The sequence below is a fragment of the Amblyraja radiata genome, chromosome 11 (assembly GCF_010909765.2).
Source record: "Amblyraja radiata isolate CabotCenter1 chromosome 11, sAmbRad1.1.pri, whole genome shotgun sequence".
NCBI classification, from domain to species: Eukaryota; Metazoa; Chordata; class Chondrichthyes; order Rajiformes; family Rajidae; genus Amblyraja; species Amblyraja radiata.
In genome coordinates this window covers 12,525,218-12,548,150 of record NC_045966.1, presented here as the reverse complement: position 1 = coordinate 12,548,150, position 22,933 = coordinate 12,525,218, and the positions used below count along the sequence as shown (strand labels likewise).

The 22,933-nt window shown below is 43.8% G+C and overlaps 1 protein-coding gene across 1 annotated transcript in view; it reads right to left on the bottom strand.

Moving 5' to 3' along the window:
• The window catches only part of tgfbi (transforming growth factor beta induced), a 66,296-nt gene extending 46,896 nt beyond the window's left edge, over window positions 1-19,400 (bottom strand). Inside the window, exons 1-2 of the mRNA XM_033029339.1 lie at window positions 19,200-19,400; window positions 18,784-18,882 (exon numbers count right to left, since the gene is read on the bottom strand). Coding sequence (XP_032885230.1) covers window positions 18,784-18,882; window positions 19,200-19,318 — 218 coding nt within the window. The 5' untranslated portion in view covers window positions 19,319-19,400. The remainder of the gene's footprint in view (window positions 1-18,783; window positions 18,883-19,199) is intronic.
• Between the last annotated feature and the right edge of the window lie 3,533 nt (window positions 19,401-22,933).

The window sequence follows — 22,933 nt, the reverse complement described above, 5'->3', positions numbered from 1 at the left end:
GGTCGGGGATGTGTGCAATTATAAATATACGTTGCCCAAGTATCTTTGTCAAATGTCCTGGGCCTCCTCCATTATCAGAGTGAGGCCAAATGCAATTAGGAGGTACAGCACCTCATATTTCGCTTGGACAGCTTACACTCCAGTGGTATGACAACTGATCTCTCTAGCTTCAACTTACCCTTGCATCCCCTCTCTCCCTGTCTCTCCCCCACCCTAGTCGCTGTACTAGTTTCAACGTCGTCTGTTGAGTTTCATTGTCTGTAACTGGTTCTCACCTTGCCCACACCTAACAATGTTCTGTTTCCTTTATCAATGTTACTTTTCTACATATCTTTCATTCATTTGTTCTATATCTCTCTATATCACCGTCTATATACTCTTGTTTCCCTTCCCCCTGACTCTCAGTCTGAAGAAGGGTCTTGACCTATTCCTTTTTTCCAAAGATACTGCCTAAGTTACTCCAGCTTCTGTGAGAATTAACCGGGTCTTCCAGTAAATACATTTCACATTATATGTTACACAAAAATGCTGCAGAAACTCAGCGGGTGCAGCAGCATCTATGGAGCAAAGGCAATAGGCAGCGTTTCGGGCCGAAACCCTTCTTCAGACTGAAGAAACGTTGCCTATTTCCTTCGCTCCATAGATGCTGCTGCACCCGCTGAGTTTCTCCAGCATTTTTGAGTACCTTCGATTTTCCAGCATCTGCAGTTCCTTCTTAATCACATTATATGTTACCAGATATTTTGGTCACATTTCTGGGCTAGCTGCCGAAGATCAGGCGTGTAGGTCTGAAGTAATGAATTTGAATGTTTCCACTAGTGGGAAAATCTGGGACCAGTGACCACAGCCTCAGAATAAAAGGATGTATCTTTAGGAAGGAGATGAGGAGGAATTTATTTAGTCAGAGGGTGGCGAATCTGTGGTATTCATTGCCACAGAAGGCTGTGGAGGCCAAGTTAATCGATATTTTAAGGCGGAGGTAAGCAGATCCTTGATTAGTACGGGTGTCCGGAGTTATGGAGAGAGGGCAAGAGAATGTGGTTGAGACCCATCTAATCAGTCAGCGGATAAACAAATCATGATTACAATGGAGCCACCCACATGATACAGGGAAAGTGTAGAAAAGAACTGCAGAAGCTGCTTTAAGGTCCCTGACTCTCAGAAGAAGGGTCTCGACCCAAATCGTCACCTATTCCTTTTCTCCAGAGATGCTGTCTGTCCCACTGAGTGGCTTCAGCTTTTTGTGTGTATATTCATGATTAAGGGAATAATGTGAATAACATTTAGTGCAAAACAATGCCAGTAAAGTCCAATTACAGATAGCCCGAGGGTCTCCAATGAGGTAGATAGTAGTTCAGGACATTTCTAAGGAGTGAGAATAGATTTTCTGTTTTCATTTGAGATGTTGCAATTCTGCAATTTTATTTTTTGCGTTTAAGATCCGAGGAAGGTTGATTATAAAGTTATAATGTATAAAGTTACAAAGCAAAAGGTTAAAGGGGCAGTGTAAGATGGACTTTATTACAAGCAAATTAAATTGCCAGCTGCAATACAATTTGAATTTGTTATAAAATATGACTTACAACTTAATCTTTCTTAAGTTTCGCCAAGTCTTTGACACACCCACTGACTCCAAGAAATAGACACACCGAGACCTAAGTAATATTAGCTTTTCCCTTCTGGGAAGAGAAGAAGCCTTCATCGGTCCTTTCTATCCTAATTCTCTACAAATTGTGAATCTTCAACTCTTTGTAGATTTGTAGATAGGGAGGGGGGGGGGGAGGGGATGGGGAGGAAGGGGGGAGGAGGTGCGACTTCCGGACTCAGCACTGCTTGTGGACTCGCGTTTCACTGACTCACGGCTTGTGGACTTACAGTTCACTCACTCACGGCTTGTGGACTCACAGCTCTGGACTCAACACTCACTCATGGCTTCCGGGCTGACTGACTCATACCCCGCCTCCGGGGCTTTATTCTCCTTGTCCCCGGAAGGGGCTTTATCTTCATGGTGACTGACTGGCAAGAAGACCAATCTGCTGATCGCACAATTCTTTAAACCTTCAAAACATTTCTAATGTTCCACTGATCGGAACAAAGCTTGGTGCGCTTGGAGCAGAGGAGAACGGTGAGTAAGGTGGCAAAAAAATCCTAGTGATATAGGGTACCGTTTTTGCGCAAATTTAAAAACAACGCAGACCGGAAGTGGTCAAGATGAGATTTTTAGAGATAGATAGATAGATAGATAGATAGATAGATAGATAGATAGATAGATAGATAGATAGATAGACAGACAGACAGACAGACAGACAGACAGACAGACAGACAGACAGACAGACAGACAGACAGACAGACAGACAGACAGACAGACAGATGTATGTGGGATGTTATGTTACAGAGTGATATCTAAACTAAATGAAGAACTGGAACTTATTTGCTGGTGAAGAACCACACATAGCAAGAGCAATTAAAACATGGGTTTAATATCAGAACTGGCAACTAACCTTTGGATGGGGAGGGATGGAAGAGGTGTGCTATATTTAACACTGTGTTAATAGACTAATGGGGTAAGTTGAAGAAACTGCAGATGTTGGTTTACAATGAAGATAGACACAAAATGCTGGAGTGACTCAGCGGGTCAAGCAGCATCTCTGGAGAGAAGGAATGGGTAACATTTCGGGTCAAGGCTCTTCTTCAGACTGATATTCAGGGGAGAGGGAAACCAGAGGTAGAAAAAGATACAAAGAACACATGAATCAAAGGTATGAAAAGAACAAATCAAAGATCAAAATCAATGCCTCCAAATCTTCACTTCCCTCCCCCCACCCCCACCCCATACCCTTAATTGGAAGAAGGGTCCAGGAATGAGTAGGTTAATCTATGATGAGCGTTTGTCGGCACTGGCCTGTACTCGCTGGAGTTTAGAAGAATGAGGGGGGACCTCATTGAAACATACAGAAGATTGAAAGGCTTGGATAGAGTGGATGTGGAGAGGATGTTTCCACTAGTGGGAGAGTATAGGACTAGAGGTCATCGCCTCAGAATTACAGGACATTGTTTTAGGAAAGTGAAGAGGAGAAATTTCTTTAGTCAGAGGGTGGTGAATCTGTGGAATTCTTTGCCACAGAAGGCTGCGGAGGCCAAGTCAGTGTAGATTTTTTAAGGCAGAGATAGATAGATTCTTGATTAGCACGGGTGTCAGAGGTTATGGGAAGAAGGCAGGAGAATGGGGTTAGGAAGGAGAGATAGATCAGCCATGATTGAATGGTGGTGTAGATTTGATCTCCTGAGATGCTATGGGACCCATTGAGTTACTCTAGCGCTTTGTGTCCATCTTTGATATTAACCAGCATCTGCAGTTCCTTGTTTCTACGTCTTATTTCTGCAAAAATCCTGTCCAGTCCCCATTGACAGTAATCGTAATGAAATCTATCAACACGTCCAAGGAACTATATCAAGAGGAAATGACACATTTTGACATTGCCAGTAATGTGCTTGTATTGGAGTGCAGCCATCTCTATTTTTTCCACTCATCTCCAAGAAGTTATTGATAATAAAAGTCCCTCAGTGCCATAAAGCCATCACAAGCACCAACTCTCTCCTTCACAGTGTGGACCATCTTCAAGCAAAGTAAATGAACTACTGGAGAAAGAGTCAAGAGCGTTTTATTGTAAAATGTCCCGAAACGAAACAATGAAATTCTTACTTGCTGCAACCCAACAGATATAACATGATACTCTGTAAACACAATTATTCACCTGGATCCATCTATTCCCCCCATCAGTTCTTTATACTGGCTACCTCCCCTGTACTATTTTAATCCGATCAGAAATGTTGACTGCCCAGTTCCCTCCACAGATGTTACCTGACCAGCTGAGTATGCATTTTTTATATACTGTATATTATACGGAACTTTGTTTTTGTTGAAGCCAGACACAAAAAGCTGGAGTAACTCAACGCCCATTCCTTCTCTCCAGAGATGCTGACCGTCCCGCTGAGTAACTCCAGCTTTTTGTGTCTATATTCAGTTTAAACCAGCATCTGCAGTTCCTTCCTACTTATTTTGTTCTATTGATTTCTGCTAAAGAGTGGGAGTAATATTTGTCTTGATAATGCAAAGTAGTGCTGCTAAATTGCCAGCCCTTCAGCCCTGTGGTGTTCTTTTCCATTGGAAGTACACAACTTAACTACTTCTAGCTCAGAGTTTGCAGAAGGCCTGGATATGATTGCAAAGGGATCATTCCAATCAGCATTTAGAGTATTGTGTTCAGTTCTGGGCACCATGCTGTAGGAAAGATGTTGTCAAGCCGGTACGGGTGCAGAGAAGATTTATGAGGATGTCGCCAGGACTTGAGAGCCTGAGCTATAGGGAGAGGTTAGGCAGGCTAGGATTCTATTACATGGAGCGCAGGAGGATGAGGGATGATCTTATAGAGGTGTACACAATCATGAGATGATTAGATTGGTTAGGCACACAGAGGCTCTAGCCCAGCAGAGGAGAAATCAAGAACCAGAGGGCATCGTTTTAATGTGAGGGGGGAAAGAATTAATGGGAACCAGAAGGGAATTATTTTTACATAGGGTGGTGGGTGTATTGAACGAGCTGCCGGAGGAGGTAGTTGAGGCAGGTAGTATTGCAACATTTTAGAAACATTTGGACAGGCACATGGATAGGACAGGTTTAGGGATATGGGCCTAATGCAGGGATATGGGCCTAATGCAGGCTGGTGGGACTAGTGTAGATGGGACATGTTGCAGGTGAGGGCAGGTCGGGCTGAAGGGCCTGTTTCCACACTGTATCACTCTATGACTCTAAGCATGGGTGTTGTCATCATTGAGGATTCAATGTGCGACAGGAGCGTTAGCATTAACAAAAACTGTGGAGGCAACAACATGACATTTTTATGCTCAATCATTCCTCATGGTGTTCTCACCCAGATCTCAGACCCTCATGTATAGAAATGTACAATAGGGTTTCCTCCCACAATACGAAGAGTGTGGGTTCTTGGGTTAATTGGTCTCTATAAATTGCCCCTAATATTTAGGGAATGTTTGCGCAAGTGGGATAACATAGAGCTTGTATGAAAGGGTTTAGTTTCATTTAGTTTATTGTCACTTTTAGCTTATTGTCAAACATTTTTTTGTTACGCACCACCCAGTCAACGGATAGATTATACATGATCTTATACACAATTGAGCCGTCCACAGTGTACAGATACAGGATAAAGGGAATAACTTGAGGTGAAAGTGAGAAATGCTGCTGTTGGAGTAGAGGTTTCAAAGAGTGCCGCGATTGTAGTGAGTGTTGCCAGATCTACTTCTAGGACCAGCGCGCAGAGAGTCGCCTGGTTTGGGCGCCAGCTTAATCTGGCTCAGTGGTTAGCGTGGACTTGTTGGGCCGAAGGGCCTGTTTCCATGAACTAAAAAAACGTCCTTAACTAGGACTACTGAAGAAAAAAACATTTATAAAACAGCTTTGTATGTTTAGTTTAGTTTAGAGATACAGTGTGGAAACAGGCCATTCGGCCCACCGAGTCCGCACCAACCAATGATCCCCATACACTAGCATTATCCTACACACTAGGAACAATTTGCAATTTTCATCTGTAAATCTTTGGTGCGTGGGTGGAAACTAGAGCAGCCAGAGAAAGCCCACGTGGTCTCAGAGAGAATGTACAAATTCCATACAGGCAGCACCAGTAGTCAGGATCGAACCCTGCCCTGTAAGGCAGCAACTCTACCTCTTCGCCACCATGCTGCTTGATGTCTTAAAATAACTTTTATTTCTAGGCATCTAACATTAGTTATATTCACACCTGACTGTTTGCCATTTAAAAACCACACTGGGACAGAATTTCATAACATTGTCTACAGCAAAGCACCCAGGAGGACTCATGCTCCAGGAACCATATGTACATGTCTCCAAGCTCCAGAGAGCTTCAATACTTTCTAAATGAGAATGTTCTGACTCAACGATCGCGCAGCTGTTGCTGCTATCTGCTTTCTCAGAGATGATTACTTTCCTCCTTTACAGGATTTATGAAATCTTGTCTTCTTGACAGATCTGACTTCCAGTAACAACGGTTCATTCCTGTACTGTGTAGGAAGGAACTGTGGATGCTAGCTTAAACTGAAGATGGACACAGAAAGCTGGAGTAACTCAGCGGGTCAGACAGCATCTCTGGAGAAAAGGAATAGGGGATGTTTTGGGTCAAGAACCTTCTTCCGACCTGTGGCCCATACAGACATTCCATGTCCAGCCAATGTTTTCTCAGTCTCACTGTTTGCTTAAGCACTATATATATTCTCCGTGGATTGTCACCTTGTCGTGGTGGAGAAGCTTGTGTGGACCTGAGATCCCGAGAGCGATGCCGTCTGGAACTATGCTCCTGGTAGGGCCACCTATGGTGGTAAGGTCAAGGGGGAGGTCTCTGACAAAGAGCAATCCAACCAAGGCCTCAATGGTGGAACAGGTGGAGGACGATGGCTGACCTTAATGGAGAGTCACAACTGCTGGGAGCGGATGAAGGCTGCAGCAGAAAAAGGGCTCCGGTCATCTTGGACTCCATGCCACTGGATCCTGACCCAGATCTGTCAAGGACCGTGTGGCGGCTGTCTGTGCACCAGTCTCCCCACGTTAAATAAAGTCACGCACAGGCGTCCTCCATATAGGGAATAGCACACTGGAGACATATCTTAGGCCCCCTTCATATCTTAGGCCTCCTTCAGCCATGACCGAAGGGGGCCTAAGATATATTTTATCTAGTGTGGTTGTGTTGTGGATAGTAATAAAGTCAGAGAGTCATACTGCATGCAAACAGGCCCTTCAGCCCAACGTGTCCATTCCAACCAAGATGCCCCATCAATGCTAGTGCTACCTGCCTGTGTTTAGCCCATATTCTTCTAATGTACCTGTCCAATTGTCTTTTCAATGTTGTTACAGTCCTGCATTGTAGATGCTTGAGTTTGAGTTTAGCTTATTGTCGTGTGTACTGAAGTAACCAGTCAGCGGTAAGACAATACATGATTACAATTGAGCCATCCACAGTGTACAGATATTTAAAAGAGTGGAGCGATTGTAATGCGTGATTACGGATCCACTTCTGTGACTTGCACACAAAGAGTCACCTGGGTTGTCACCCAGAGGGATGTGAATCTGTGGAATTCTCTGCCACAGAAACAAGTGGAGGCCAATTCATAATCATAATCATCATAATCATACTTTATTAGCCGTATGTTTTGCATCATACAAGGAATATTCACTGGATATATTCAAGAGAGACTTAGGTATAGATCTTAGGGCTAACGGAAACAAGGGATATGGGGAGAAAGCAGGAACGGGATACTGATTTTGAATGATTAGCCATGATCATATTGAATGGCGGTGCTTGCTCGAAGGGCCGAATGGCCTACTCCTGCACCTATTTTCTATGTTTCTATGTCACCATTTTGGAGGGTTTATTGGAGAGAGGGAGGGATATGAATTATTAACATTGTAATGTGTTCCTAAAATCAAAGTATAAATCTTAAAGATGAATTTTATCGCTCTTATCAAATAGTTATTCTTGCAAATTATTATTTGATGGGATATCAATACAATGGCATTTATAAAATGGAAAACGCATTGGTTGCAACATAGAAATAAGGACCCACGTAACAAGAGATGCGATGTGATATATATTTAAGAGGACCCAACTATTCAAGTAACTGTACTTATAACATGCAAGTACGAGATGCAAGTAAGATTAGCTATAAGCATACTGCTAAACTCCAGAACGACTGTAGAAGGAACGGCATAGTGGCGCAGCGGTAGAGTTGCTGCATTACAACGCCAGAGACCCAGGTTCGATGCTGACTATGGGTGCTGTCTGCACAGTTTCTCCCTGTGATTGTGTGGGTTTTCTTTGGGTGCTCAGGTTTCCTCCCACATTCGAAATACATACAGGTTTGTAGATTAATTGGCTTCTGTAACTTGTCCCTAGTGAGTAGGATAGAAGTAGTGCGTGAGGTGATCGATGGTCGGCACAGACTCGGCGGGGCCAAAGAACCTGTTTCTGTGCTGTACGACTATGACTCTCCATGAAAGATGGAGGTGTCTTGTTTGTTACAACAGTGCCCGATTTCAAACAAGATAGTGCTATTAATTAACTCTGTGTCAGCCTGAAGAAGTGTCCCGACCTGAAACATCACCCTTCCTTTATTTCCCAGAGATGCTGCCTGACCTATTGAGTTATTCCAGCACTTTGTGTCTATCTCAGAAGTAGTTTCTTGAGATGCACTGCACTTTGTTGAACACTGACGAGATTCTCGTTCCATTCTTGCTTTCTGCGGCAGTAGTTCCAAGGAACCTAGAACTAAAATCACGGATTTTGCAGACCACATTTTCCACTCTTGAATTTCACAAATGATTTATCTTTTTAAAAATATGATGACACAGGACACCAAAATAGTCAACTCTCTAAGCAACCAAGTCGTATTGATTGCAATGGAGAAAAACACAGATGTTGCATATGGTAAGGAACTAATAGAATAATGCACAAAAAGCTGGAGTAACTCAGCGGGTCAGGTAGTAGCTCTGGAGAAAAAGAATAGGTGACGTTTCGGATCACCTTCGTTCGGATGAGGATTTCCGAAGAAGGGTCTCGACCCAAAACGTCACCTATTCCTTTTCTGCAGAGATGCTGCCTGACCCGCTGAGTAACTCCAGCTTTTTGTGTCTATCTTCGGTTTGAACCAGCATCTGCCGTTCCATCTTACACAGAACATTGCCCATTTCTCATAACTGCTATGTTAAAGCAATGCATCCTTACTTCAGAGGCAAGTCATTATATAAAAGCATTGTTTAACCATGGCATAAGGAAACATGAATCTGTACAGCAACAGGTTGCATTGGAAATCTGGCAGTGTTTATCGTGTGATCAGAGTGAATTATGATGAGGGTATATAATTACTTGGAAGCAAATTTCCAACCACTACAACTTTGGGACTCATGAAACCAACCCACGGACAAATCCGAGTCATATCACCCGGCTAAGATTCCTGTATCAAGGAATGATCATACAGCAAATATAATAATTAGGTAGAAACAAAGAACTGCAGATGCTGGTCTGTACCAAAGATGGGCGCAAAGTGCTGGAGTAACTCAGTGGGTATAATATAATAATTAGCACACATATATCTTCGTTTTGAAGCTTAATGCATTATGTTTCCAATTAAAAAGGAAAGGCTTGCGATTATATCTGTCTGAAGAAGGGTACAGACCCAAATAGCTTGTCTGTCCATTCCCTCCACAGATGTTCAGTTCAATTCAGTTCAGTTTCAGTTTAGTTTATTGTCACCTGCTGAAAAGATTTTGTTACATGCTAACCAGTCAGCAGAAGGACAATATATGATTACAACCGAGCCATTTACAGTGTATATATCCATGATAAGGGAATAACATTTAGTGCAAGATAAAGCCAGCAAAGTCCGATCAAGAATAGTCCGAAGGTCACCAAAGAGGTAGACAGTATTTCAGCACTGCTCTCTAGTTGTGGTAGGATGATTCAGTTGTCAGATAACAGCTGGGAAGAAATTGTCCCTGTATCTGGAGCGGTGCGTTTTCACACCTTTTACCTGATGGGAGAGGGGAGAAGAGGGAGTGGCCAGTGTGCGATTCATCCTTGATCATACTGCTGGCCTTGCCGAGGAAGTGTGAGGTATAAATGGAGTCAATGGAAGGGAGGTTGGTTTGTGTGACGGTCCACAATTCGCTGCAATTTCTTGCGGCCTTGGATGGAGCTGTTCCCCAAACCAAGCTGTCATGCATCCTAATAAAATTATTTCTATGGTGCATCTGTAGAAGTTGGTGAGAGTTGTAGGGAACCTGCTGAACTTCCTAAGCCTTCTAAGGTAGTAGAGGGGTAGGGCTGCTTCCTTGGTCGTTGCTTCAATATGCATGGTCCAGGAGAAGATGTTGGTGATATTGACTCCAAGTAATGCAAAGTTTCCAACCATCTCTACTTTGGTGCTGTCAATGCAAACTGGGGTATGTGTACCACTGCCTGTCCCATTGAGTTCCTCCAACACTTTTGCTCAAGATTCCAGCATCTGCAGTGTTTTTGTATCTAATTTCTTGCATTCATATAGCATCTTTATAACCTCGGGTCAAGCAAAAAGGACCACAGCCAGTGTTATTTTCTTTAACTGCAGTTACTTTTGGGTTGTCTTTTTACCGTTAGGTACCTTTAAGTCAGCTTGCCCACATCAACCCCCAGTCCAAAGAATGAAAAGATAATCTTTTTTTTAGTGTAGGAAAAAACTGCAGATGCTGGTTCACAGCGAAGATAGACACAAAATGCGGGAATAACTCAGGCAGCATCTCCGGAGAGAAGGAATGGGTGACGTTTCGTGTCGAGACCCTTCTTCAGACCGAGAGTCAGGGAAGAGGGAGACACAGAGATACGAAAGGGTGAGGTGCGAAAACGAAAGGGGAAAAGGTCAAGGGAAACGTACAATGGTTCATTGTTAGCTGAGGGGAAGCTGACAACGAGGCATACAATCTGTAAAATTTAATAAGGAGGACAGTAAAACTAGTCTGAGAACTAGATTGGGGAGGGACTCAACAGGATGACTTTGAATCTAATACAATGACTAAGATGGGGGAGGGATGGAGAGAGAGGGTAAGCAAGGGTTACTTGTAGTTAGAGAAATCAATACTCATACCCCTAGGTTGTAAGCTGCCCAAGCGAAATATGTGCTGTTCCTCCAATTTGCATTGGGCCTCACTCTGACAGTGGAGGATGCCCAGGACAGAAAGGTCAGTGTGGGAATGGGAGGGGGAGTTAAAGTGTTCAGCAAACAGGAGATCGCATAGGTCTGGACCGACTGAGCGGAGGTGTTCAGCGAATCGATCGCCGAGCCTGCGCTTGGTCTCGCCGATATATATTGGAGCCCACACCTGGAACAGCGCATACAGTCGAGGTTGGAGGAGGTGCAAGTGATTTTTAAGTGTTGTTGAAGAATAAATACTGAACGGGTCACCAGAGGGAACCTACATTTTTCTCAATTATTAAAATATGGAAGCTTTCCACATTGAACTTCCTTTTATAAGTAAAGCAAAATCAACAATCGCTATTATCGTGATGGTGGTGGTCCGGTAATTAAATTACCCAATTACTAATCCAGAGGCCTTCACTAACATTCCAGAGACCTAATTACAAATTCCACCTCGGCACTCGAGTTCAGTTAATAATCCAGAATTTGCAAAGCAGGAACTTCTTGTCTGACCAGGGAAAACACTGAATTACTATTTTTTTTAAAGGCCACCTGGTTCATGAATGCCCATCAAGGGAGGGATTGAAATACATAAAGGAGGATTAAATCCCCAAGGCCTGGCCAGGTGTAACCTGAGATGTTATGGGAAGCAAGAGAAAAGTGAGCTGGAGGTCTGGCAGAGATTTTTGTAATAAAAAGGAACTGCAGATGTGGGTTTATACCAAAGGTAGACACAAAAGCCCTGGAGTAACTCAGCGGCTCAGGCAGCATCTCTGGAGAAAATGGATAGGTGATGTTTTATTTCATAAGTCATAGGAGCAGAATTAGGCCATTTGGCCCATCCAGTCAACTCCGCCATTCAATCATGGCTGATCTATCCCTCCCTCCTAACCCCATTCTCCTGCCTTCTCCCCATAACCCTTGACACCCGTACTAATCAAGAATCTATCAATCTCTGCCTTAAAAATATCCATTGATTTGGCCTCCACAGCCTTCTGTGGCAATGAATTTCACAAAATCACCAGCCTCTGACTAAAGAAATTCCTCCTCTTCTCCTTTGTACAGGTCCGTCCTCTTATTCTGAGGCTATGGTCTCTGGTCCTAGACTCTCCCACTAGTGGAAACATCTTCTCCACATTCACTCTGTCCATGCCTTTCGCTGTGCGGTAAGTTTCGATGGATCCCCCCTCAGGTTTCGGGTCAGAACACTTCTTCAAACTGATTCTAGTGGGTGGGGGTGGGGGAAATAATGCAGCACCTGTCCTCATACCCCATCCTTCGACTACATCCAGGGACCCCCCCCCCCGACAGTCCTTCCAGGTGAGGCAGAGGTTCACATGCACCTCTTCTAACCTCTACTGCAGCTGGTGTTCCCAATGTGGGCCACTGTACAAACCTACAAACCAGTACGTCCTTGGAGTGTGGGGGAAACCGTAGACCTTGGTGAAAACTCACGGGGAGAATGTGCAAACTCCGTACAGACAGCACCGTAGTCGGGATTGAACCCGGGTCTCCGGCGCTGCAAGGCAGTAACTCTACCCCTGCTCCATCGTGCTGCCCGTATCCTTGTTTAATTATAATACACTCTATCATTAAACATAAAAGTTAGCACAATTTAGTCATGCATTGCCTTATAGTGGATAATAGCCTCACAGAGTCCTCCAGAATTCTAAAGAGCAGGGGAATTATGCAGAGCAGATGCATGTGTGTGGGAGTTATAGGCATGCTTTCGCAGGCAGAAATGACTACATTGATTTGAACATCAAAGAAAATTATCGAGCTGCTTGCAGTGAGCAGAGGACCCCTGACATGATGTTACAATTCAAATAAGAAGGGAATGCAATTAATTCGTCCCTGAGTAATACTATTAGACAATTAAATATACCAATATTAAGTCAGCTTCCATCAATAAAGGCCCCTGAATGCTTAAACGAGCAATTAAGAATACAGAATATAGAACAGTACAGCACAGGAAAAGGCCCCACAGCCCACCATGACTGTACTGAACGTAATGCTAAGTTAAACTGATCTCTCCTGCTTACACGAGATCCATATCCCTTCATTTCCCTGCATTTCCACGTGCCTATCCAAAAGCCTCTCAAATGCCACTATCGTATCTGCACTACACACCTGGCAGCACGTTCCAAGCAGCCACCACTCACTGTGTAAATAAACTTGCCCAGCACGTCTCCTTTAGTTCGGTTTAGTTTAGATTTACAGCGTGGAAACAGGCCCTTCGGCCCGCCAAGTCCGCACCGACCAGCGACCCCCGCACACTGACACAATCCTACACACACGAGGGACAATTTTACGTTTATACCAAGCCAATTAACCTACAAACCTGCACTTCTTTGGAGTGTGGGAGGAAACCGGAGCACCTGGAGAAAACCCACGTGGTTCAGGGGAGAACGCGCAAACTCCAGAACAGACAACACCCGTAGCCAGGACCAAACCAGGGTATTTGGTGCTGTAAACGCTCTAAGGTGGCAACTCCACCGCTCCGCCACCGTGCCACCCTATGCCCTTCTCACCCTAAAGCTATACCCCCTAGTCTTTGACATTTCCACCCGGGAAAATGGTTCTGATTGTCTACTGATGCTAGTGACCTGAAAATTATTCACACCAAGGTGCATATACGAAGAAAGATCAACTTTGGTAATGTTGCTCTCAATTTTTAAGTAACAAACATTCACAGATTAGACTTACAAGGTTTCACAGTCTTATGCCCCTGTCCCACTTAGGAAACCTGATCGGAAACCTCTGGAGGCTTTGCGCCCCACCCAAGGTTTCCGTGAGGTTCCCGGAGGTTGCTGGTGGTTGCCGGAGGTTGTAGGTAGTGGAAGCAGGTAGGGAGACTGACAAAAACCTCCGGGAACCGCACGGAAACCTTGGATGGGGCGCAAAGTCTCCAGAGGTTTCCGTTCAGGTTTCCTAAGTGGGACAAGGGCATTACAGCTACAGAGATCCAGGTTCGATCCTGACTACGGGTGCTATCTGTATGGATGCTGTACGCTCTCCCTGTGACCTGTGTGAGTTTTCTCCAGGTGCTCAGGTTTCCTCCCACAGTCCAACGCCATACAGGTTTGTAGGCTACTTGGCTTCAGTAAAATTGTAAATTGTCCCTAGTGTGTGTGTGTGTAGGATAGTGTTAGTGTACAGGAATTGCAAGTTGGCGCAAACTCGGTGTGCCAAAGAGCCTGTTTCCCCCGCTATATCTCTAAACTAAACTAGTGTGTACAATTAGCTGAATTTGTACAGAGATGTTAATACCCGGTTTCCCAGCAAAAAGGTGCTTTATTTGAATGATTGTGTTAAATGTGATAAATATATTTTAAAAACGGAAAGGAAGTGAAAGAACACAAGCGTGGACACTGAGCTTTGGAGAGATAAAAGGCATTCTAATTATCATTCCTGTGAGCATGATGAACAAATTGGTTCAAGACTCAGAATTCTCTTACATCCTGCTGATAAAATGAAGATGAGAGAGCGAGGGGGCAAGTAACAAAACCGCTGCCTCACAGCTGGAACAGCTGGAGTTCTATGCTGACTGACCTCCAGCGCTGTTTGTGTGGAATCTGTATGTTTCCTCTCTGGCTGTGTGGGTTTCCCCTCGGTGCTCCACATTCCTAGCACACTCCTAGCACACACACACAGACAGGCTGGTAGGTTTATTGGCTACTGTCAATTGTCTATTGTGTGAAGAGAGCACAACCAGAGGGAGGTCCTGAACTACTATTGGATGATATGTAGGAAAGAACTGCAGATGCTGGTTTAAATCGAAGGCAGACACAAAATGCTGGAGTAACTCAGCGGGACAGGCAGCGTCTCTGGAGAGAAGGAATGGGTGGCGTTTCGGGTCGAGACCCTTCATCAGTCTGATGAAGGGTCTCGACCCGAAACGTCACCCATTCCTTCTCTCCAGAGATGCTGCCTGTCCCGCTGAGTTACTCCAGCATTTTGTGTCTGCTATCGGACTATCTTCGATTGCACTTTACTGGCTTTACCTTGCACTAAATATTCTTCTCTTATCATGCATCTCTGCACTGCGAATGGCTCGATTGTATTAATCTATTGCCTTTCCGCTGGCTGGTAGGCACGCAGCAAAAGCTTTTCACCGTACCTCGGTACACGTGACAATAAACTAAACTAATCTGGATGAGCAATTGAATCTGGGAGGAGTTGATGGGAATGTGGAAAGAATAAAATGGGATTAGCCAAAATGTGTAGGAAGGAATCCTACACACACACACACACTAGGGACACACTTCTTCAGACTGAGAGTCAGGGAAAAGGGAAATGAGAGATATAGAACAAATGAATGTACGATATGCAAAAGAGTAATGATGATCAAGGAAAGGTGGAGCCCACAATGGTCCATTGTTGGTGGTGGGCTAGGTGATAACGAGTTATACAGACAATGAAACTCAACAGGTCGACAGTGAAACTAGTACAACGACTAGGGTGGGGGAGGGACAGAGAGAGAGAGAGGGGATGCAAGGGTTACTTGAAGTTAGAGAAATCAAAACCCATACCGCTGGATTGTAGGTGGCCACAGCGAAATACAAGGAGCTGTACCTCCAATTTGCATTTGGCCTCAGTCTGACAGTGAAGGAGGTCCAGGACAGTAAGGTCAGTATGGGAATGGGTAGGGGAGTTAAAGTGTTTACCAACCGGGAGATCACATGTCTATAATGGGATTAGCGTTGGATTTATGTAAATGGAAGCTTAATGTCTTGATGGATTTAGTTTAACTGTGGAACTCAAAAGGTGCCGATGGGATTTACCAGAATATTGCCGGGCCTGAATCATTTCAGTTTTCAGGAGAGATTGGAGACACAAGATGCTGCAGATGCTGGAAACCCGAGCCAAAACACTAATTGTTACAGGAACTCATCAGGCCAGGCAGCATCTGTGGGGGGAAACTGATAGATGACATTTCGGGTAAGGATCCTTCTTTAGGCTGATGGAGTTGTGGACAGAAAACCGGAAAAGAGATTTATAGGCGAGGCAAAGCTTGGCAAGTGGATGGGGGAGGTAATTGGTAGACGGGTGGAGTAAGTGACATAGGTCGGAGGTGAAATTAGAGTACAGGGCATTGAGAGAGCAATCTGATTGAGGTATACTAAATTATGAGCAGCATAGACAGGAGAGATAGTAGGAAAAATGGATGTAAAGTGCTGGAGTAACTCAGCGGATTAGGCAGCATCACTGGAGAACATGGATGATTGATGTTTCGACTGTGGATCTCTTGATTCTCCAGAGACGCTGCCTGACCCACCCCCCAAGTTACTCCAGCACTTTGTGTTCTTTTGTGCAACCCAGCATCTACAGTCCCTCGTTTCTGCTGAGATAGTAAGTAAAGTCTCTGCGTGGCAAAGCTATCTAAGACTAGAGGGAATAGATTTAAAGTTTGTGGATCTGAGGAAGAATCCTATAGTCAAGGTGGTTGCAACTGGAACAACTGAACTGAGGCGATGGTGGAAGCACTTACTCTCACCACATTTCAGAAGCATCTTGATGTTCACTTAAATCATCAAGGCATCGTAATCTCTGGACCAAATGTTAGTAACTAGGACTATAATGGATAGGACCAGATGGTCAAAGACCCTGTTTCTGTATTGCATGCCTCTGTGAATTATATGGTATTCCATTAAGAAATAAATTCACAAGGTGTGGAGCTGTGGAGGCCAAGTCATTGGGTATTTTTAAGTGAAGATTGATAGGTTCTTAGTGAGAACAGTCTTGAATCTCCAGTCAAAGGTTACGGGGAGAAGGCAGAACAATGGGGTTGAGAGGAAAAAATAGATCAGCCATGATCCAATGGCAGAGCAGACTCAATGGGCCGAATGGCCTTATTCTGCTCCTGTGCTTGATGTCGTTATTTAAAATTATTTTTGTTTAATGTAAAATGTAAAAAAAAGAACACTGAAATATCTACTCTATAAGGTGGGGTAACAGTAGAGTTGCTGCCTTACAGTGCCAGAGACCCACGTTCGATCCTGACTAGGGGTGCTATCTGTACTGAGTGTGTACGTCCTCTCCGTGACCTGCGTGGGTTTTCCCCTGGAGCTGCAGTTCCCTCCCACACCCCACAGATATACAAGTTTGTAGGTTATTTGGCACGGTAAAATTACAAATTGTCCCCAGAGTGTGTGTGGGATAGTGCTAGTGTGCGGGGGTCGCTGGGTGGCATGGAGTCGGTGGGCCGTAGGGCCTGTTTCCACGCTGTATCTCTAAACTAAACTAATCTACTCTATAGTCATTTGCGTGAGAGGCACAATATCATTTCAAACTCTGATCTGAACGTTGTACTGGCTGCCAATTCCTTGCAGTGTTTGAAGTTTGCAATGCTTGAAGCTCCATGTTATTTCTGAAGTACTCCATATATAACCTACACACTCTTGCTTTGATGTGAAAGCTTTGTTTTGGCCTTCATCTGGTTATTAACTAAATAAATTGATGGATATTTCATTTCAGCATTCCCTTCAATGCTTCCTTCATTCATTGCGCACACCTATCTGACTAATACATTGATCAGTGTGTGAGTACCATCGCTGTGGAATATTTTTTCTCATGCCATTTGTTCTTAATTATGATGCTGCTGCACATGTATAAACATTAAACATTTCTACAGAGAATTGGAAATAAATTGACTTTCATCCCAACAGATGATGAAGAATATGGAACATTTGTTCTTTCTCCACTCACAAAATTATGGGCAACCCATCAAGATTACTTTTACGTGTAGCAAGGAACTGCAGATGTTGGTTTAAACCGAAGATAGACACAGAAAGCTGGAGTAACTCAGTGGGGTCAAGCAGCATCTCTGGAGAAAAGGAATAGATGACGTAAAACACAGATAAATTAAATTGGATAGGCATATGGATGAGAAGGGAATGGAGGGTTATGGTATGAGTGCAGGCAGGTGGGACTAAGGGAAAAAAGTTGTTCGGCACGGACTTGTAGGGCCGAGATGGCCTGTTTCCGTGCTGTAATTGTTATATGGTTATATGGTTATATGACGTTTCGGTTCGAGACCCTCCTTCAGATCCTTCTGTCTCGACCCGAAACGTCACCTATTCCTTTTCTCCAGAGGTGCTGCCTGACCCGCTGAGTTACTCCAGCCATTTGTGTCAAGATTTAATTTACATTGTGGGGACATATTGATCCAATTTAGACTTCAATGTTCCATAAACTCGGGTTTCTGCCATTATTTATTATTTTCCATCTCCGTTACCTACTGTTGTGAAATGGCAACATGTGCATGTTAGGTATCCAACGGTAGTTTTAAGTTGAAAACCTTCAGCTCCAGCAACAAAGGGAAGTATGTCAAAAAGTTACACAACTGGTCACTTTCTGCAAAGTCCCATACTATTCGGTGTTGTGATATTTCATCTGAAAAAGCTTCGCTTTCCAGAAACATTTCCCCTACAGAAATCCAATTTTCTTATAATGCATATTTATTACCACTGGGCTCGGTATATCCAGACAAAGGAAAACTGAAACCTTTTTTTATAATCATCTGTCTGAGGAAATCAGACCTGCCTACTCAAAAAAAGCACATTCACAGTCAAACATCCTTTCGTAATTTACTTCTACCAGTGCAGTTCTGAACAGGATCTTTTGCTCATTATTTACCATTAAATCCCAAAGACATTTGGTGAAGTATAATATTATGTTTTTTATCTTGGGGGGATCAATTGCCAATTCAAGAATTATTCCCTCACAGTTTAAAACAATTTCATTTCTTTTAAATCTTTAAAATAAAAATATATAAATTATAGATCCAGATCAAAATGGTACCTGGAGGAGTAAATTACAAAAGGAAGCTGAAAATGTTGTTATATTTTTTTTAAATCTTTGCACATATTGCCAGTAAAAGTACTTTAACAATGTAGGCTGGATAATGCATTCTACACAGTTGTTATGACCATTACTAACATGATTAAGAATCAACAGGATATAATTCCCCGAATATTTTCGGTCTCATGTTTGAAACCTCAGATAAACTTTAGGTTCTAAGTAGCTCACGTGGGTTTGCCGCAGATTTTCCGATGGTACCACTGTTTGCAGTTGGAGAAGTATTTCTTGTTGGACCCTGCGACATGCTGCATTGCGCACACATTGGGGCTGGAGGGGGGGGAAGAACACACATATTTTTCTTTTTAACCATGGAAAGCTGAACAGGAGTAGCTCGGGAAGGAGCTGAAGCATAATCCATCTACCACACAGCCATTCAATGAATCTATTGTCTCAAGTTTAGGCTCACTCAAAACCTCGCACCAAATTATATTTTTTACTTTCAAAAGCGGTAAAGTCATTTAGCCAAGACTAGCTCAAGTAGTGTGATTTAAGCACCACAAGGCATCTGGTTTACAATAACCTGGCTATAAAGTTTATAAACTTCAGGGAAAAGTTCTATTAAAATTGCTTTAAAAGTTTCTCACCCATGCTGCCTGCCTCTGATCCTGCTGTGCTGCAATACTTGTTTGTAGGGAGATATCGCTCTGGTCAGGGTAATGCAAAAGAAAGCTAAGGCAAAACCAAAGAGAACAAGGTACTTCATTCTGACTGTTTCCCCCAGCAAAAACCTAGGCTGTCTGCTGAGGTAAGAGACTGCCTTTTACACAGTTGCAATTTATAGAGCTCTGGACTGGAGGGGCGGAGAGGAGAATTAACATGCAGGATCTCACTGATGTAACTTGTGGGCAGGTCAGGACCCTGCTTGCCGGGGGAGTAACACGCAGAACTGTCATCTAAACTTTAAAGAACCCTCTCTCCTTCTCCCTTGCTTACTTTGGCAGGATGTTTGCTTGATTTCTAGGCTTTTGAAACTGAAGTTAAAGAAATTCACAGAATTACATTCACGGGAATTTAGAAGGAGGAGAGGGCATCTTACAGAAACATATTAAATTATTAAGGGATTGGACAGGCTTGATGCAGGAAAAATGTTCCCGACGTTGGGAGAGTCCTGAACCAGGGGGTCGCAGTTTAAGAATAATGGGTAGGCTGTTTAGGACTCAGATGGGGTAAAACGTTTTCACCCAGAGAGTTGTGAGATTCGCTGCCACAGAAGGCAGTGGAGGCCAATTCACTGGACGTATTCAAGAGAGAGTTGGATATAGCTCTTAGGGCTAACAGAATCCAGGGAGGAGAAAGCAGGAACAGGGTACTGATTCTGGATTATCAGCCATGATCATATTTAAATGGCGGTGCTGGCTCGAAGGGCCGAATGGCCAGCTCCTGTACCCATTTTCTGTTTCTATGTTTCTAACGCAATAGATTACACATAGAGTAACAAACTCCCGAGGAATTAAAAAAATTGGAAAGAGGCAGAATTGGTTTTGAAATGTATGAAGGTCATGTTGGGGGGTCATGTTGCAGTTATATGATACGTTGGTGAGGCATCATTTAGAGTGTTGTGTTCAGTTCTGGACACCATGTTATAGGAAAGATGTTGTCAAGTTGGAAAGGCTGCAGAGAAGATTTACGAAGGTGTTGTCGGGATTTGAGGGTCTGAGCTATTGGGAGAGGTAAAGCAGGAGCTTGAGCGGTGATCTAATAGAGCTATATAAAATCATGAGAGGAATAGATCGGGAAGACGCATAAAGTCTCGTGCACAGAGTAGGAGAATCGAGAACCAGATGACATACTGTAGATTTAGGTTGAAGGGGAAAAGATTTAATAGGAATATGTAGGATAACTTTACACACTAAAGATGGTGGTTGTATGGAACGAGCTCTGGAGCAGGTACTTGAGGCAGGGATTATCGCAATGTTTAAGAAACAATCAGACAGCCACATGGATAGGACAGGTTTCGAGGGATATGGGCCAAACGCAGGCAGGTGGGACTAGTATAGATGAGACATGTTGGTTGGCATGGGTAAGTTGGGCCGAAGGGCCTGTTTCTACGCTGTATGACTTGTATGGCTCTAACAGAAGCAGCACATCAGTCCCACAAATATGCCCCATCATCAAGCATGGTATCACAATGCAAACTGTTTTATTATAATCTGTATAATCTGTAAACAGGCCAATTGGCCCACCACGTGTATACTGACCAATGAGCGCCCATCCTTATTAATCCCATCTTCTTCACTTGGCCTTTGACCTTCAATTGTTTATCTAGTGGCCGCTTAAATGCCGACAGCAGCTCTACTTCCACCACTCTCTCCTTCAGAGCATTCTGTTAATATTGTCAGGTAATATTGGCCAATGCATCTGGTGTTGGTCTTATTGCAACCCTTTGTAGCGCTTTGAACCCATTGGGTGACTTACATCATCGCTATTGCTTGCGCTAGATTTTCATTCAAGACTGGGCGACACGATGGCGCAGGGGTAGAAAGTTGCTGCCTTACAGCGCATGCAGCGCCGGAGTCCCGGGTTCGAACCCGTATACGGGTGCTGTCTGCACGGAGTTTGTACGTTCTCCCCGTGACCACGTGGGTTTTCTCCGTGATCTTCGGATTCCTCCCGCACTCCAAAGATATACAGGATTGTAGGTTAATTGGCTTGGTGTGCGTGTAAATTGTCCCCAGTGTGTTTGGACCGGGTGGGCCGAAGGGCCTGTTTCCACACTGTATCTCTAAACTAAACTAAATTAAACTAAAACTAAACTAAACTCAATACTGGGTGAAGAATATTCTCCTCAGATCCTCTCTGAATCTCTTATCTATTTTCCTAAATCTCTGCCCTCTAGTTTTATCTGCCTTGATACTAAAAAACTCTCCTTCAGTCAACCCTTTGTACATTCCTCATAATTTTAACTACATCAATTATGTCCCATCTTCTCCTCCTAATGACAATTTACAGAAGTCAATTAACCTATAAACTTGTACATCTTTGGGGTGTGGGAAGAAATCGATGCAACCAGAGAAAACTCCCACAGTGTGTAAGAAGGAACTGCAGATGATAGCAGTTCATCGCTTTACATCGAAGATAGGCACAATATGCTGGAGTAACTCAGTGGGACAGGCAGCATCTCTGGATAGTTAGAATTGGTGACTGAAGAAGGGTCTCGACCCAAAACGTCACCCATTCCTTCTATCCGTGGATGCTGCCTGTCACACTGAGTAGTACACACAGTCACAGGGAGAACATGCAAACTCCGTACAGGCAGCACCCGTAGTCAGGATCGGACGCAGGTCTCTGCAGTTGAAAGGTAGTAAAGGGGCTGTCCCACTTGGGCAACCTAATCTGCGAGTTTAGAAGAGTGTCTTCAACCTTCAAATTCGCAGCATGGCCGACACGTGGTCTTACGAGGTCCTATGAGGTAGCTGGAACTCTCCTTCATGCTCAAGGGAAGTTCCTGAATACTCGTGGCCTCAGTTAGGTTGCGGAAAACTTTTCAGCATATTGAAAATTTTCCGAGAGTAGAATTTGTTCAGCATTGGTCTTTTTAACTCGTAGTGCAGTGGAGTGGGGTCGCTTTTTACTTACAGGCAGTCGTAGGCAATCTCCTTCGCTGCCACAGAGGGTAGTTGAGGCCAGTTCATTGGCTATATTCAAGAGGGAGTTAGATGTGGCCCTTGTGGCTAAAGGGATCAGGTGGGTATGGAGAGAAGGCAGGTACAGGATACTGAGTTGGATGATCAGCCATGATCATATTGAATGGCGGTGCAGGCTCGAAGGGCCGAATGGCCTACTCCTGCACCTATTTTCTATGTTTCTATGCATCTATGTAAGTAGAAAGGTTTAGTTAGTTTATTGTCACGTGTGCCGAGGTAAAGTGAAAAGTTTTTGTTTCATGCTAACCAGTCAGCAAAAAGACAGGACATGATTACAAACGACCCATCCACAGTGCATGGATACAGGATAAAGGGAATAACGTTTAGTGCAAGACAAAGTCCGATTAAAGATAGCTCAAGGGTCTCCAGTGAGGTAGACGGAAATCCAGGACTCTCTGGTTGTTGTTGGGATGATTCAGTTGCCCGATAAGAGCTGGGAAGAAACTGCCCCTTAATCTGGAGGTTTCAGAAAAGATGAAATGAAGTCAGTTATTTAGCTCCTTAAACTTGTTCCACCGGTGCTGTATCTATTAAACTGACAAAGTCATCTTCTGCAGCTTTTATTTTTTTTGGAGCGTCTCCAAAGCTTTCAAGTCTGATCTGAGTGTTTCAGTCTGACTCCCCTGCGGTAGTAAGCCCATGCCTACAGTGATATTCTTCATAGGATCTTGCAG